Here is a 17,671-nt window from a genome sequence, read left to right as displayed (position 1 = left end):
CAATTATAGGACGCTCAAGTTGAATTAGACCTTACATCATTCAAGACTCATAAAAGACTATGAAAAACTAATCCAAGATCAAAAATCTTCATTGGCCTAAATGGAATCGAATGAGGAATCGTCCACGAGCATTTGGTTTAAGTTTCATTGTTTTCAATTTTGAATCTGATACGAAACACTTACACCTGATTCAGTCTGACAATAAATCTTCAGTTACATGCAATTGGTTTCCAACTGAAACTAAATGCCATTAACCAACCAATAGATACTATGAACTGAACTATAGAACTGAATTTGTTCAAACCAATTGAAACTAAAAAAAGAAAAAAGAAAATAGATGGATGATTGCTCATTTGATTTCATAGTAACCATTACAGATTTTAGTTTGAAAATTTTCTACGAGGACCTGAAGGACCCAAACTTTAAACTTTACTCAGAGACCCCATTTATAGCCTACCATGGAGGCTCTTTAAGAGCGGTAAGACCAGATGAATTTGTATACTACAACTGGCATAACTTCAATGAGCCAGGTCCCTGGTTTACAGAGATTCTATGGCAGGTTTTTTTTTTCTAAAATGGGATTAATTTGATTTGCAATTTACTCGGAAAGCACTTATATTATTATTATGCGTATGGCATTTCTGTAATGAGGAGCAAAAACAACACTAAAAAACATACAGGTATACATATTCATGAAATAAAACAAAATAAATCTTATAGCACCCTTCATTCTTTAAAAAACTTTAAAATAGTTGAACAACTAGTTTCGGTTTACACCATCTTCAGGTTCTAAAATAAAATAAAAATAATAATTATTGTTTATAATAATAATTGTTTATTATTTTATTTTATTCTAGAACCTGAAGATGGTGTAAACCGAAACTAGTTGTTCAACTATTTTAAAGTTTTTTAAAGAATTAAGGGTGCTATAAGATTTATTTTGTTTTATTTCATGAATATGTATACCTGTATGTTTTTTAGTGTAAGATTTATTTTGTTTTATTAATTTAAAAGCAGCCAATTTTAATAAGTGTTTTATATTCATGAAAATATGGAAAAGAAATTAGCCTGACGATGGTGTGATCACCGAAACTAGTAGTTACAATTTGTATTCATGTTTTATCATTTTTTCAATTTTAAAGGGTACTATAATTATTCTATTTTATAAATACAAGAAAGTAGCCCTGAATTCATACATTTTAAGAAATATAAAATATTTGTAAGATCAATATGAGGCATCGGAAGGCACTTACCAAGAATAACAATGGGACGTCCACTGAGATTGCAATTTTCGAGTTTGAGAACGACCAGCTGCGATGACAGTCGAAGCGCGCGGCTCAATATCGGCATGTACTGTTCCGTCAGTGTCGTGTTTCTGGCTTCCAGTTCTTCCAAACATTTCGTCTGAAAATAGAAATTTCATTTTTCAGAAAAATTGTGACAGATTTCCAATGAACCAAACTTTAAAAACCATTGACATACGCTCAATGAGAATTGAAGAACAATCAAAACATTGAATTGATACTGTCTTGAATTATTCAATTACTGAGTTTTAAAGCAAAATAAATATGAAGAAGTTGCAACAGATCCAACGCTATTGAACAAAATGAAGTAAGAAGATAGAAGGTTTATCAAAAGTCTTCATAAATTCTAGTGAGTTTAAATTTCAACAAAATTAGAAAGAAAAAGTTCCAACTCTAATGAAATAAAAATACACTTATATCGTCAAATTCGACAAGATTGACAGTCGAGTTCCAACTCTATTTAAAAATATAGAAACACTACGAAGTGAAAAGAGGATAGAGTTTATCAGAAGCTTTTGTAAAACCTGAAATAAAACTGAATTTGAAAAATTATGAGAAGAAACAGTCCATTGTGCTTGGAAATATATCTTCAGTCGAAGTTGATTACCATTATAAAATTCTCATCAGAAAATATTTGTAATTGAAAATAAATATTGTAGATATCACAAGTATTCATTTATCAAGTTGAAACACACAACACAATATTGGGATGAAAAACTTTCACTTTCACAAGACACATATCTGATCCATAATTATAGTTTTGGAAGGTTGATATAGCAGTAAAAAAACAACGGATAAACACTTGAAAAGTTAAAAAGACATGAGCCAAAATTATTAATTCAATTGAAAATTTATCTGACTGCTTGAAGGGGGTTTATTTTATGTAAGCATTGAAATGACTATAATCAAGGCACATAATAAATAGGCAACGCTGTTCTCCACTGCCATTATAACATGGACCTCACTATACCATAGTCAGTGTTACCAACTTAATTTTGATTTTCCTGCACTGGTGCTCCATATAATCTACTAACTATTTTGCGTTGTCATGCTGCAAATCTGGAGTACGCAAAGTAATACTTTGCGCACTAGAGCGGAAAAATGATTCTTTGCGGCCTGTAATCAGTGCAGTGATGGCCACTTTTCAAGGTATCTGTAGGAAAAAATTATTTCCGATTTCCAATGAACCAAACTTTGAAAACCATTGACATACGCTCAATGAGAATTGAAGAACTATCAAAACATTGAATTAATACTGTCTTGAATTATTCAATTACTGAGTTTTAGAGCAAAATAAATATGAAGAAGTTGCAACAGATCCAACGCTATTGAACAAAATGAAGTCAGAAGATAAAAGGTTTATCAAAAGTCTTCATAAATTCTAGTGAGTTTAAATTTCAACAAAATTAGAAAGAAAAAGTTCCAACTCTAATGAAATAAAAATACACTTATATCGTCAAATTCGACAAGATTGACAGTCGAGTTCCAACTCTATTTAAAAATATAGAAACACTACGAAGTGAAAAGAGGATAGAGTTTATCAGAAGCTTTTGTAAAACCTGAAATAAAACTGAATTTGAAAAATTATGAGAAGAAACAGTCCATTGTGCTTGGAAATATATCTTCAGTCGAAGTTGATTACCATTATAAAATTCTCATCAGAAAATATTTGTAATTGAAAATAAATATTGTAGATATCACAAGTATTCATTTATCAAGTTGAAACACACAACACAATATTGGGATGAAAAACTTTCACTTTCACAAGACACATATCTGATCCATAATTATAGTTTTGGAAGGTTGATATAGCAGTAAAAAAACAACGGATAAACACTTGAAAAGTTAAAAAGACATGAGCCAAAATTATTTATGAAATGAATAACTTACACGTTTGATCATACGAGAGCACGCCTGCCATCCTTGGACTCCGATGCTATGATTTCCAGATATATTCAAACTGACTGCAGCCTCGTAGTATTCCACCATATCAAACAGAGCAACTGATGACTGAAAATACAATAAATTAACAGTTAATTAAAATAATATTCAAATTTATTGGAATATATCTTGCTTTTCAATAATACATGTTGCAGGTATTATATAAATTTGGGGTTTTTCGTTTCAAAATTTAATGTTTTTCGTATGAATTCAAGAGTTTAATGATATGTATTGTATGTGTTGGGAATCATTTTGTAAAAAATCCCAAACAACGATTTTAGCATTCAAACTATCAAGAAGTCGTTCCTCGAGACGTCAAACAAGGCCCAGAACGTAATATCAAGCATTTTTCAAAGAAAAGTCCAATACTGTAACACAAGCATTCAAGTATTCATCACAATGTGAGTAGGTACCTACGGAATCTCAACGTTTTAAAAAAAAACTCTTCTGAGAGCGTCAAAAAGTGAAATTATTATTCTGAGCATATAATGAAAAAAACCAGCACACTCAATAGTTACACCAAATTATTTAATAAATTGAATTAAAGTTTCATCCAAATTATAAAAACATTGACTAGTACTGAATTTTAAAGAAACATGAATCATTGGATTAATTATGTTATCACGATTTATGTCACTATAGTGAGGTCCACGTAATAATGGCAGTGGATAGAGATAGGAGAACAGCGTTGCCGTTTCTCTACCTTGATTAATATATTTCTACATTGTTAAAAACGGATTTGGCAACGTTGCAGAGCTAGAGAAGGATAGTGCTATCTGTTTTGTCGAATAATAAGCAATCTGTTTTGACAAGGATAGCAACACCTATATTAATCAAATACTGCCATTATGACGTGGACCTCACTATAGGAATATCTCAATTTCTACATTAATAGATTAGAAATCTAAATTAATTTTAAAATTAATAAAATACTGGACAGAAAGCAAATAAAAGTTGTTTACTTTGCTTTAGTTGAATCAATACTAAGATATGGAATCACACTTTGGGGAGGTAAATATGATTATCACTTAAATAGTCTATTTATAACACAAAAAGGTGTAATTAAAACCAAACTCCGCAAACCCAGAGACTATCCTACACAGCAGTTATTCAGAGACTTTGATGTCATGACTCTGAGGCAATTATATATAAAAATGCTGATAGAATACATTAATAACTATAGACAGCACTTTGAGGAATCTGACAGGCCATCTTATTCATTCAGACCTAATATAGTGAGAAAATACAAAGTATATCACAGCAACCTGAGTATAGTTCGGAGACAGCTTATTATTTGTTAGCTCCAAGTTAATCAACATGGTACCTGAAGAATTCCTAGCTCATTGTCAAAATAGTAAAATATTGAATAAATGGATATGTGATAATTTTTTCCAAGAATTAGGGTTCCTGTCAATACCTTAAGTGAATAAGATAACCATAGCAGATCACAATATTCTCGTATTTCTATTGTTTTTTATTGTGTCGCAATTTATCATATGATATTATATTATGTATGAATATAGTTTTAATCTGATTTTTGATGAATTACTCTGGTCAAAGATATTTCGTAGCAACTGTTGTTTTTTTTTCTTTTTTTCTAATGAGTATTCTCTTTTCTTTCTGCATTGAATATGGTATTTCTAGGTTTTCCTGAACTTATTTTTTTCCTTTTCCTTTTTATTTTTCCTAGTATTCAATAATTATTAATTTTAGTTTTAGGATGGACTCCCACCAGCGAGCAAGTTTTACTTTTGCTGGTGGATATTTTCATTTTCATTAAATGGTTCATGCTGTGTATTAGAATTGTTAATTTTTATTATAATGTATCGTGCATGTTGTATGAAGATGGAAATAAATAAAATTGGATTTGAATTTTTTGAAAAGTTATCAATTTACTGTTCAAATAATTCAAGTTTCATCTTATGAGCTGAAGTGTATATTCTCATCATAATATTATATTACTTCTGTTGGGTGACTATTATTATTACTTCAGCATGATAATAAGTTTTATTTTTATTGTGTAGATTTTTATGCATTTACTACTTTTGTTTTATGTGCCTAATTGATAATAAATTTTCACATACAAATTACCTGTTAATTAATATATACATTGAACGCACTAAAATAAATTGGAATACTATAAAACTTGAAAATTATGTAAGCATCGAGACAAGTTGTTTTTGAATTTGATATTTTATATTATTAAGTTCTCAAAAAGGGTACTATGATGTTATTTTATATATAATGGAATAATATATTATTATATTGAGAACAGAATTATTGATTGAACATTTAATAAAATTGAATAGAAACTTACCTCATCGTCAATTGACGTCTGCTCTAGATTGATAGCAATAAATTGAACACGTTTCAGGATTTCTTCTAGAGTTTCACAATCAAGTGGCGTCAATGTCCTGCCTTTCAGATCGAGACAGGCGTTTCTCTCCAAAGTAAAATCCAAATCCTGAAAATTATCATCCAAATAAATTTCTAACAATATTATTCTAATGTAGACTTTGTTTTCAACTTCTACAAGTTGTGTTTTTTAAAAATTACGCGTTTCAAGGTCTGGGCTCTATTTTCAGAACTTGCATGCAGTGAAAAAACCCGGAATTTACAAATTTACATGTCTGATTGTATAAGTGGAAATTTCATACACGATAACTGATAATAATAATTGGCCAACTAATGTTAGAGTAGAATTGAACTTTCAAAAACAGCGCAGTTGTTTTCAAATTCTAAAAAAAGTTCACAGAAACTAGAGCTTTTCTTCAATCTTATTTACACCGTGATTCAAGGAAAGTAAATTATGACTAGTAGTTGGAATCTCCCATTAGCCAGGCCAATCTACCAACTACCACATGATTTAAAAAAAAAAACAAATTTTATATATTTTTACAAAACATTCAGAAAATTGGAGATTTTCTTAATACTACTGTGAATGGGCTATTAACATTGAACTTCTGAAAGTTTGATTGTATCCCACAATCATAAATGTTAACAAGAGTTCATCTTTCTACTAGCGGACATTAAACTAGATAATAACATTGCACATTTTTCAATGGTAGAAATTTTATGTTCTTACGTTCCACGTTTCTCACAGAGGAATGAATCCCTTCCATTGAATGAAAAAGACTGAGAAATTGTCAAAAACCACAGATTTATTGATACTTAGAAAGACCGGTTTCGGTTATTACACCATTGTCAATCTCTTATAAACATTTGTTTATCAATTTCTTAGTCTTTTTCATTCAATATGAATAATTACCACAATAACAACTTCTCAACTACACAAAAAATCCCTTCCATCTTTATATTACCAATTCACAAGATACTAAACTTGTATATTTATGTAGATAACACAGAATCAATCTATAATACAAATTAAGTGGAATTATCAATTACAATAACTTAGTGGCCTATTTTATATTTTAAAATATTTTTGTGAAATCTAAATTGTCTAACTGGGAAACCTGATAATAAGTAAGAATTATACTGGCTATTCAAGGACTTATGTATTATTGTTTATTCTATTGTAAGCTCTTGACAGTCAATGGATGTTTAAATAAACAATAGCTTTACCTGCAACTGCTCCAGTACACTGGATATGGGACGCGATCCATGCTTTTCGCACGACTCCAAGTAGCTCGATATCACCTCCTCTTTATTTACGTTTTCGCCTAGAAAAGTAATTAAAAAATGTGATCAATTTTGAAAAAAAAATCGTTATGTACGTTTATTAAGATAACTATCTTCAAGATAAACCTTTAATAATAGTTTAATCCTTTCAGGATAGTTTATCGTGAACCTTTCTACAACAGCATACTATAGAGAGGTCTAAGTTATAATGACAGCATTTGATCAACTTTAGTTTTGCTATCCTTGTCTATCATTCGACAAAGCCGGTGATACTATCCTTTTCTAGGTTCACAACGATGACAATTATGTTTTTGACAGTGTAGAAATATTATTAATTAATGCCGAGAATCGGCAGCGCTATTCTTCTATCTTTATTCACTGCCATTATAACGTGGACCACACTATAGTTGAACATTTAATTGAAATTGAAACAAAGCTAATCTTATTGTTAAAGTTGAATCTTCTTCGACAGATGGTCTTTTTTCTAGGATTGACTAAAATAAATTGGAAATTATATTTTTAAATTCCAAGTATTCTATATAGAATATGGCACATTATACAATCATCTAAAACACAATTACCGATTGGGAAATAATTTAAATGGAAGAATGTAATACGGAAAGTAATATGTTACACAATAATTTTAACTCTGGTATAAAAGCGAATTAATTTCTCCTACTCATCTATTTTATTTGGAAAAACATTTTTCTGGTCATTTTAGACGTCGTTACTAGTAAGTACAACACTCAACTTCTTGATTGAATCTAATGATACAATTTTTAAAAAAATAAGTTCTGAGTACATTCCTTAAAAATTGAATAATAGTTTTTTCCGAGTATTGTACTCCATTCGATGAAACACAGCTTTGTCTTTATTAGTGAAGATAGTAGCTTCAATCAAATTACTAGGGACGGTTTTTCAGCATTGAATAAATGCTCTTCAATCAACAAAGCAAGTGCTGTAAGAGATGAAATGATCCGCCTCTTTTTAATTCATAGTTGGCGTGCTTGACTCAATACAATAATTATTGACGATTATGTACAATTGCTGATGGTGATTCAAGATGATTTGTTTGTGAACTGCATTCTTGATTTCTTGAAGCTTCTTAATCTTCAAGAAAACCAATATTCCGACTTATTGTTAAGAAAAAATGTTGAGGATTAAATTAAAATGTTATTTTCTATCAGTCTTAAGATTTGAAAGGAATCAATAGGAAAACTATACTGTATAAACGAATACAGAGAGTGATAGTAAAGTGAAAATACTCTAAAGAAGTACTGTATCATTTCAAGAATAGCTGGAGCACAAGCAAATTTTGATTCTAATAAAAAACTTTTTTGAATCATATTCCATAAGAGTTATTTTAGAAATACATAAAAAACAACCATGAAGTGTCGGTACTTGGAATGTCATAATGATGGGATTATTCATTAAATTATTATGTTGAAGCAACATTTTCAAAATACGTTCATAGTTATTTTAACATTAAACATTTCTAAAATGACTATTATGAATAATTTAGTTATTATAAATTAGTTATTTAACTATGTTTCTCCAGGTATTTCACACAACAAATTTATCCAGCATTTTGTACTTCAAAACTGAATGATTATGGCCCAGTTGCACCAAAGTCGGTTATATTTTAACCGTGATTAATTTTACGAGAACCAATCAGAGAAGGCTTTTTTGAAACGACGGCTTCTCTGATTGGTTCCCGTGGAATTAATTACGGTAAAAATTTAACCGGCTTTTGTTCAACCGGCACTAAGCATTTGATGGAGGAATTATGATTTATTCAAAATCGATAAATATATTCATTAAAGTCCACGTTTAAATAGATTGGATGATTGTGATGGTTCAAGTAATTTAAGTATCCTCTGATAAAAAATGTTTTTGAAAAGACAATAAATACCTGCGCACAGGTTTTAAACCTATGCAGGTACCATTTTCCCCTCAAATATTACCCGTAATTATTTATAATAGACATAGTAATTATTCTAGCAGCAATGTTACTTTCTTTTTAATAAACTATAAGTATATAGTTACATTTAACACCAACTTGTAATATGCAAGCTAATGCAATAAGTAAGTTCCCTTATTGTTTTTAGTTTTCTTTGTTTGTAATGTTTTTTGGAAAATAAAGTTCATTTCATTTCAATAGTTGATAATTCACGAATACTTTTCTATAATTACAACTATTCTGAAAGAATCGTAGTTATCACACTTTGCTATTTTTTTTAATAATATTGTGCATCAAATAAACTGAGATTGGGAGATAAATTATCAATATGAGAATCAAAAACCGTATATTTATAATTTATTCATCTAATAGATGATTTAATGCATGTAAAGGTCAGTCAGTCTCACGGGGTTTAGAATGAATTTCGTCTAGCTTTTAAGCAATAGAATAGACAGATCTCAAGTTCCAACTCCAACACTACAAATGTGTTTTTGGGACAACTACTTGGTCTTTTGCCAAAGAAAGTATCATATGGTCAAGCAACTCCTTTCCGTTCACCTGAATTTACAATAGTTTGGCGCAATACTCGTGAATTTCAGCTTGAATGACACGATAATTAACAAATTGTACCAATTTGAAAAGAAATGTTGATATGTTGTTCAAAGGAAAAAAACTTCAGCCGGAATTTTGAATTTAAAATCATACCAATGACTAGAGTTTTAGCAAATTGAAGTAGAATATGAATACTTAATTTAATGTCAGATTAATGTTGTATCAAGACTGAAAGGCGTTTAATAGAAAAAAATGTTCAATTACTTAATTTAATGTCAGATTAATGTTGTATCAAGACTGAAAAGCGTTTAATAGAAAAAAATGTTCAATTCACTGTTTCTATGTCAATAAACCTAAAACTGAGTATTTTCGAGGACTGGATACTTTCTTGGATGTGAATGTTACAATTCACATCGACTTAGACTGCATAAAAAAATCGTTTGTTTCAATTTCGAATTAATCAATGATCAATAAAGATTTTAAATAATACAAGAATGCCAGGTGCATTGGGAATCGAACCGGATCTGCAATTATTTATCGCTCAAACAACTGTAACTACTCAGAATATAAAGAGCTCCAAGAATAATATATTATTTTAAATAGGCAGAATAAACTAGCCTCAATCTCTAAATCATTTTTTGGCGGAGCATGATTCCCACATGTAGGCTTGTGCGTGGGTGAATTAGACGGATTATGATGATGATGATGAGAGATGAGTGGACCTTCCTGTACAGCTTAGTAAACTGTACACTAAGTGGATATGTACTCTAAGCTATACGGAACAACTAAGTAGGCACCGAACCGCCAATTAGATGGTCGAATAGGTGATCATATTTTGAGGTTTGCAGATAATAAAAAATACTATGTATTTGATAAAATAATTTTATAATATATTTTTTATAAACTGATAAGTATTTTTATCCCATGTTTTCCTATTCCCATTGTGAAATATAGTAATACTGTGATTTATGATCATTTTATATGACCTTAGTAAGTAACTCACTTGGCCAGTAATAGGAGCAGGAGCTCTGCTCACTTAAGCAGCTTAACGCAACAAATACATAATAATAATATCTAATTTATTAAAGTGACAAACCAACAAACGATGCCAGTTAATAACAAAGTAATACAATGGTAAAATATACACTAATCATAACCTTATTTTCGAATTTCAAAATGTAATCTAAATTTGGGAAAGAAATAGTAGGCTACAAGAAGTATTTCTCTCCCTTAGTTTTTCTCTCCCGGTCAATCATCTCTTGTAAAAATAAAAAATGAAATGGTTGAAGAGTACAGTATATCAATTCTAAGGGAATGTACAGCCCATATTCAACGTTTACTCACAAAATAAATATTCTGTTCACCTTGATTAATTATCTAACAGCTTTCAGTTGACAAATATTTTATTTGTTACAACTTACATAAAAAACTTTTTTGAATACGTTGAAAAAGTATTTACTTAGTTGAAAATAGACTGTAAGATTGCTTATTTGTAATTTTTTATTATTGACGTTAATTTTTCATGCTTTCTATAAATGGCCTAAAAACCACCAATTTCTCACCGAATAGTGTATTTATTCCAATTATTGAGAGTAGTAACAGAACGTTTAGTTCAAAATTCTGTATTTTTACGATCCTCAAAAAAATTAATACGATTTTGGGCTATAAAATCAATATTTTCTATATGAATAAGTTGAATAACTAGCAAGCAGTCATTTAAAAATAGATATTACACATCTGTTTATGACTTCGAACTGAAACGTCTATGATTACCACAGTAAGAATAAGGCTTAAAAACCATTGTTCAGTAATAGGAAAAGACATAATTAACATGTTCGATTACCCTTCATTTGCGTATGACCGTGGAAAGACCTACCTCAATGTATTAATTGCTCTATAAAAACTTATCAGTTTTCATCATCAATTATTGATTCAACGATCATTTTATAGAGTGCAATAATTACAATGCACGATATTTATTAGTCCTACTTCAAGTCTTTTTCAACAATTTTTGCTTTACACAAGTAGGTCTAAATTAGATATTTGGAGCTAATTGTGTAAAGAATTCGCTAAGAAAATGTAAAATTGACTGTCATTATTTTTGAAAATTTGAAAATTTTAATGCCTCACCTACGAACCTAAATTTATCAGTATAATATAAAATTTTCAGCTTGAAAATGTGACTTGTGTGGTGACGAAACCATGGTCCTGTACCAGATAAAACTGTAGAATTTGACGATATATGTGTGTTTTTATTTCAATGTTATGAAGTACTGGATATTTACTGTAATTGCTATGCTAAGCAGTTGGAATATCTTTAAAATCAATCTGGAAATTTTGAAAACTATGGAAACATTAATTTTCAAGCACATTCGAGAACCAGGGCTCACAGATTGGGGACTCCAATTCAAAGTGAACAATGCGAAACTTATCGATGAGTTACTAGTTACTTGGAACAATGCAAGAATAATTATTATCGATACGCTTTAGTTTTGCTATCTCTTCATTCATTGTATGAATTGTTGATGACTGATTGATCTGACGGGTTGAAGCCGAGGGGTCAGTGAAGTCATCTTGGTAAGTCTCTAAAGTAATCAGGTGTTTTATATATAAAAGAAAGCCCAAATAACTATGTCGTCACTAACCAAAATTATAATTTAAATTATCAACTAGAGCTGCGTTTACACCAAAGTTATTAACAAAATGTTTATTTCTCCGTCCTTATAAATTCTATTAGATTGGACATAACTTATCATACATATGATGAACATATGTGTTTGTCAAGTTCCGTTCAATCTTATAGAATCTATGAGGACGGAAGAATTAACATTTTGTTAATACTTTGGTGTAAACGCAGCTTTAGAAGGATGACATACAATTGGGATATTATGCTCTATGAAGATAGTTGAAACTGAAATGTAGCTCCTTCCTCTCTATTCAAATCCCTTATAAGGGTATGATGACATAGGATGCGTGAGTGTGCAAGTGCACGTCAGATCATGCACGAGTCGAGAAACAAAATGTGGAAAGAGCCACTGAAACACGTTGTGACTTGCATGTGGCTGCTCACACTGAACGCAACAAGCAAGAAGTTCATGCGTTCTGTGTGAGTGTTCCTATTGCTATTTCAACATTTTGTTTCTCATCTGCGCGCTTGGCATGTATGGCAACGCGTGCATTTGCGCATATATCTAATAATGTGATCATACCTTTCAAGTAGCTCTCTGTCAGCACACTTTCTAGAGAACTGTAATTGTGTAAGGAAGTCTAGCAGAATAAATAAATAAATGTTCAATTCCCCAAAAAACTAAAACTACAATATCAATTACACAAAATATTAGATAAATTACAATTACATACAATAGTTGGTTACAAAAAATTCTTATAATGTGTCCTCAACTTGTTTAGTTTTTTCTGTGTGGAAATTGACCTACTTCACTATGGCGTACCATGTTCTAGAATAGGTTTTGTTAGTTTTTTTGTGCGTATTATTAATTAGTTAGTGTTTGGTAAGTCATTAGGTGGTTAGTTGTTGTTTGAAATAATGTTTTCTATGTTCAGAATGATCCTAATTTTTTATCGTTTCCCTGAGAAGTAACTATATTACAAGAAATTCAAGTAAAGTATTGTGAATTAGTGCAGGATATAACAGCTCAACCTTATAAAAATGAAATTTGGAATGGTGAAAATAAGCCTGTAAAATTATTGGGAGTCTGGATTGACATGAAGTTGAAATGGAACACACACATCACTCAGACTTGCACGAAACTTTCAAAAGTACTTCACATACTCAGAACGCTGATATATGTGGTGACAATGGAATATTTACTAACATATCATTCACTGTTCCACAGCCAGAACCTATATAACCTATGAGGTTTTGATTTGGGGGCATTCTTCGACTGCATCGGACGTGTTCCTACTTCAAAAAAAGGCAATCAGGATTATCACCTTCTCGGACCGCCTGGAACACTGGAGGCCACTCTTCAGAAAACTGAGTGGATCATTTGTAAAGTAGATAGCAAAGCACATTGTCGACCTCTGTTTAAAAAACTAAATATTATGACTGTTTATGCTTTGTATGTGTTTGAATGTCTGATGTATACCAGAAAAAATCTATCCATCTTACCCATAAATTTAAATTAATAGTGATATTCACAATCATTTTACAAGACAAGCAGAAGCACTTAGATTATCACAGTGCAATTACCATTCAACTTTGAAAAGTTTTGTTGAATTTGGAAAGAGGTTATTTAATAAACTGCCGTCTCATATTAAAGAATGTGATATTAATAGTTTTAAGGTTTCTGTTAGAAAGATTCTAATTGACTGCTGTCCATATGGTTATGAGGATTTGTGGTGATGTCTTTGTATTTTCTTATTCTGTGATATACCTGTTTTAAAAATGTTTCTTATATTATATAGAATTTGCTTATCTTTGTCTTATTTTTGTATATATTACGATGTGACTGTGATGACTATTAACGTTTATTGTTATATTTTAGAATTTTTTTATTGAATTGTTGACTTTGTCTTGCATTTTTGTTAAAGTGTTCTGACAATAAATGAATCTTGAGAATCCTGACAATATTCAGCCAGTACATATAGCCTATTGCTCATTGATATAATATGTAAAAAACATGGTGTACAGTCTGAAGAAAAGGGGCAATGTGCATGTTCACCAAACTCGAGGTGCAGGGAATTTGGATATACCCCGTAGCGCCGTAGCAGACTGACCGGGACTCAGAGGAGTTTCCACATAGCAGCACTTAAATTGTTAAATCAGCACCCCAAGTCATTAAAGGATGCTAAAAATTGACTTCGAACGCACGATGAAGGAGCAACTAGTGGAGCGGCCCATCCATTCGCTGACAGAACTGGAGGATGCGCCTTTATTCTCCAATGACGTGACAGTGTTGTCAAAAACTTTTGTGTGAAATTGTATATTGACGTGATGACCTACCCAGCTCATCTGGCTGGTTAATGGTCCTACAAATGAAGATTGAATGAGGTCTATGTCATCACCAGAATCTGAGGGAAGGTACCCCTAGTCTTCCTTGGTCATCCCAGCCAACGACGAAGGATTCAAGTATCAAAGTAAGTAACCACGGTTATCTATGACTTTATGTTTTAATGGAGATGCTATTATGCAAGACCCTACACCAAATTACCATTTAATGACAGAGATAATGTCAACCAAATAAACGAATGATAACTAACCTTTGATTTGTTCTAAACGGCCGGACTATTGATTATAAATAAAAAAATAGAATTATTTTTAGCTGGCCACCCAATCAAGCGCAGTTCTTATTTTTTTCTAACTTCCACCAATGACGCATTTACTCAATGACAATTTATATTAATTAATATGAATTATGTATAAGGAAATTACCTTACCTAGTTCTCAAAGAACTCAGTGTAAGAGCATCGCAGAGCTGATGTCACTGGTTTCAGTAATACAATAAATTAATTTTATCGCCTATTAATTCAAACTTTCGGCTGATATATCTTAATATAGTGGGTACTAGAAATTAGAATAGGACTGGACAATGTTAACGTGCATAAGTGGTCAGTGCCATTAATCATAATCAAGTAGACAACTATTATAGACTACCTAGGCTAGGCCTACTTACAATAGTATAATTTCTGAAAGTGACACATGCAATTTCCAATTTTTGTAGGTTGAGCTGTTAAACTTAATATGGATTGAATCATACAAAACTAACTTATAGGTTTAATAAATCTATAAATTCTCAAGTGTAGTTACAGTAATTTTATAACCTAATCTTATCTAAGTTAGCAGATCAAAGAGATACAAAAAAGATTCAAATCTACAAATAAAGAAAAATGTTGAGTTAATTTTTAACAAATTTAAACTTTAAAAAGTAAATGCCATAAATTAAATTTGCCGCAACACACTATCGTTTCTCATATGGAAACGTTGGGGATTAGGTTAGGAAAACCTTATCAGGTTTAACCATTCATCTAACGTATAAATCTTGGTTTGACTAATCTATGGTGACAGAAAGCTCAATCTATATAATCCCTAAAACTAAAATTGATTCTAAAAAAGATAACCAAGTGAGAACATAGGTAGGACTATTGATAACAAAAGCCACTTGTATATCAATACCGTAGCTGAGCAGACGACTACCTAACCAATACTTTAATGTATTCAAATGATATTGAGAATTTTGAAGGTGTATAATCAAATTTTTAAAAGTAGAATAGATAGGAAAATAATACTAAAATTAAAAATTGGAATTAGTACTGTACTGTAATGTCAAGCCAAGATAGCAAGGCCATCGTCCAAGTTGCGCACCATACTTACAGAATTCCCAAGGATTGGGTGGCTCCAAATAACCGGTGACCAAATCCGTCTCATCTTCGGCAAAACATACTCTCCTATTTTTGCTATTCTTAATGTTTTCATTGCGATTTCGAAAACAAGACTGCATGGAGCCATCACTCAAGGTCGTCTTCGAATCTATATCTCGTGACAGCGGATCAGATTTTATGTTTGCTTCTTTGTTCATTATTATTCACAAACATATCAACAAATAACAAACAAAATAAAAGAAACCATCTTCCAGGACATGTTAAAAGTTTTGCTAAAGTATAGAGGTCCTAAACAGTAAAGCGTGAACTATTTATCTCGCGGCTTTTCCTACCAAAAAAATTTGAAAGCAGCCATATTGGAGAACTGAAACATCTGTTGTGTTTCTATATCACAGCTGACCTATGCAATGGTTATCAGCCCCACCACTCCAACTTCAGGGCTGCCATCACCACTTTCTACTTGTTCTGTGTTAATCTATTGCCATTATTTCTGCATAATCCATAATCCATCTGCCCACTGTAATATTTTAAAATATCACTACTTCTCTGCACTTAGTCAATTGCACGCTAATTACGTCTGAAGTATGTGTTTAATTAGGTCTGAAAACTCTCAAGATGGTTTGAAAAGAATAGCAAAAATTATGAGAGCTAGTCACATTTAATCATCAATTATCATGTAAATTGGCAATTTTTCTATTCAACACAGAAATTTTTTTTAAGAAGAATTGGAATTTGAATAGGAATTGAAAAGAATTTCATTTTGTATCACTTGGTTTTCAGCCAGAGCCACTATCTGAAATTATCTTCAACAGGTGGGTCTTCGTATTACTACTCTAGCTTGAGAGGTATATGGTTCAATCTTCCATGATCCATGATGGCATAAAGCCATAAACTTGTATTTTCCTTATGATAGATTGATGGTAGCCTTCCAAGACTAGTGAAGATTCTACAATGTAATTCCATCAAATCACTACACTGCAGCAGATCCCTGTGCACACCGATGCGGGACGACTTGATCTTGATAATAAGGTGGTACCAATTTTTTAATAAAAATATTTCTCTCAGACACTCAACCCTCATTACATGTCGATGTCACAGTGTGCACAAGAACAAGACCAACTAGGTATTAAATTTTAGCCAGGGACAAACCCAACCTTAATGACGAAACTAATATTCAAAATAAAACCCCCTCACCACAAATATTCAAAATATAACACCCCCCCCACCACAATAAGGGTTAATACGACCCACTCCTCCACCAAATAAAGCATTAGGGTATCGCAAAAAAGGTCGTCAGTCGTTATTTTAAAAGAACCCCCCCCCAACCTCACGAATTTTAATGACACAGTCTGCGTCTTCGCCCACCCCCTTGTTCTATCTTGTAGGTAGTTGAAAGCTTATAGAGACAGACCCAAATACCGTACCATACCTTTAATGTGCTGAGGTTGATAGTTACAACTAGATCATCTGATTTACCCTACTAAAAATGTGCTCTATTCTTTTAAAATGAGTGAGAGATAGATCAGCTAAGCTGTTTCTCAAGAATCAACTTATTAACACATTATCTTAAACACCAGGATTTTTCTTGAGTACACTTCATAATTCACTTTCATCCCACCGTTGATAACATATTCTATTCCAACAAAATCCATATCAAGTTCACCTGTAAGTCGTTCTCAACTAGTGAAAACTGACATTTGGAGCAGCAAACGAGGAGCTCTCATGAAAATAAAAAACATGAAAAACAATATAATAGCGTGGGAAATTCTATCACCTAGTTACAAGTGGTGGTGCTAAAATTTTGAGTTATTCTTACATGGAGAATGAACAATATTTATGGTTTGGACATGACTATTTTAATGGGAATAGACATTTCAAGTTACCGTACGGCAAAATGTTTCACATTACAGAGACGTGAGGGAAAAATTGAGTGGTG

The 17,671-nt window shown here is 31.5% G+C and overlaps 1 protein-coding gene across 1 annotated transcript in view; it reads right to left on the bottom strand.

The window, feature by feature from the left end:
* LOC111063729 (protein phosphatase 1 regulatory subunit 37-like) overlaps nucleotides 1-16,111 on the bottom strand; it is a 32,326-nt gene extending 16,215 nt beyond the window's left edge. Inside the window, exons 1-5 of the mRNA XM_039433121.1 lie at nucleotides 15,728-16,111; nucleotides 6,828-6,925; nucleotides 5,563-5,709; nucleotides 3,195-3,314; nucleotides 1,254-1,404 (exon numbers count right to left, since the gene is read on the bottom strand). Of these exons, the coding sequence (XP_039289055.1) occupies nucleotides 1,254-1,404; nucleotides 3,195-3,314; nucleotides 5,563-5,709; nucleotides 6,828-6,925; nucleotides 15,728-15,932 (721 nt within the window). The 5' untranslated portion in view covers nucleotides 15,933-16,111. The remainder of the gene's footprint in view (nucleotides 1-1,253; nucleotides 1,405-3,194; nucleotides 3,315-5,562; nucleotides 5,710-6,827; nucleotides 6,926-15,727) is intronic.
* Between the last annotated feature and the right edge of the window lie 1,560 nt (nucleotides 16,112-17,671).

This window comes from Nilaparvata lugens, chromosome 7 (assembly GCF_014356525.2).
Source record: "Nilaparvata lugens isolate BPH chromosome 7, ASM1435652v1, whole genome shotgun sequence".
Taxonomy (NCBI): Eukaryota; Metazoa; Arthropoda; class Insecta; order Hemiptera; family Delphacidae; genus Nilaparvata; species Nilaparvata lugens.
Note: the sequence above shows the minus strand (reverse complement) of the source record. Positions and strands in the feature narration are given on the sequence as shown.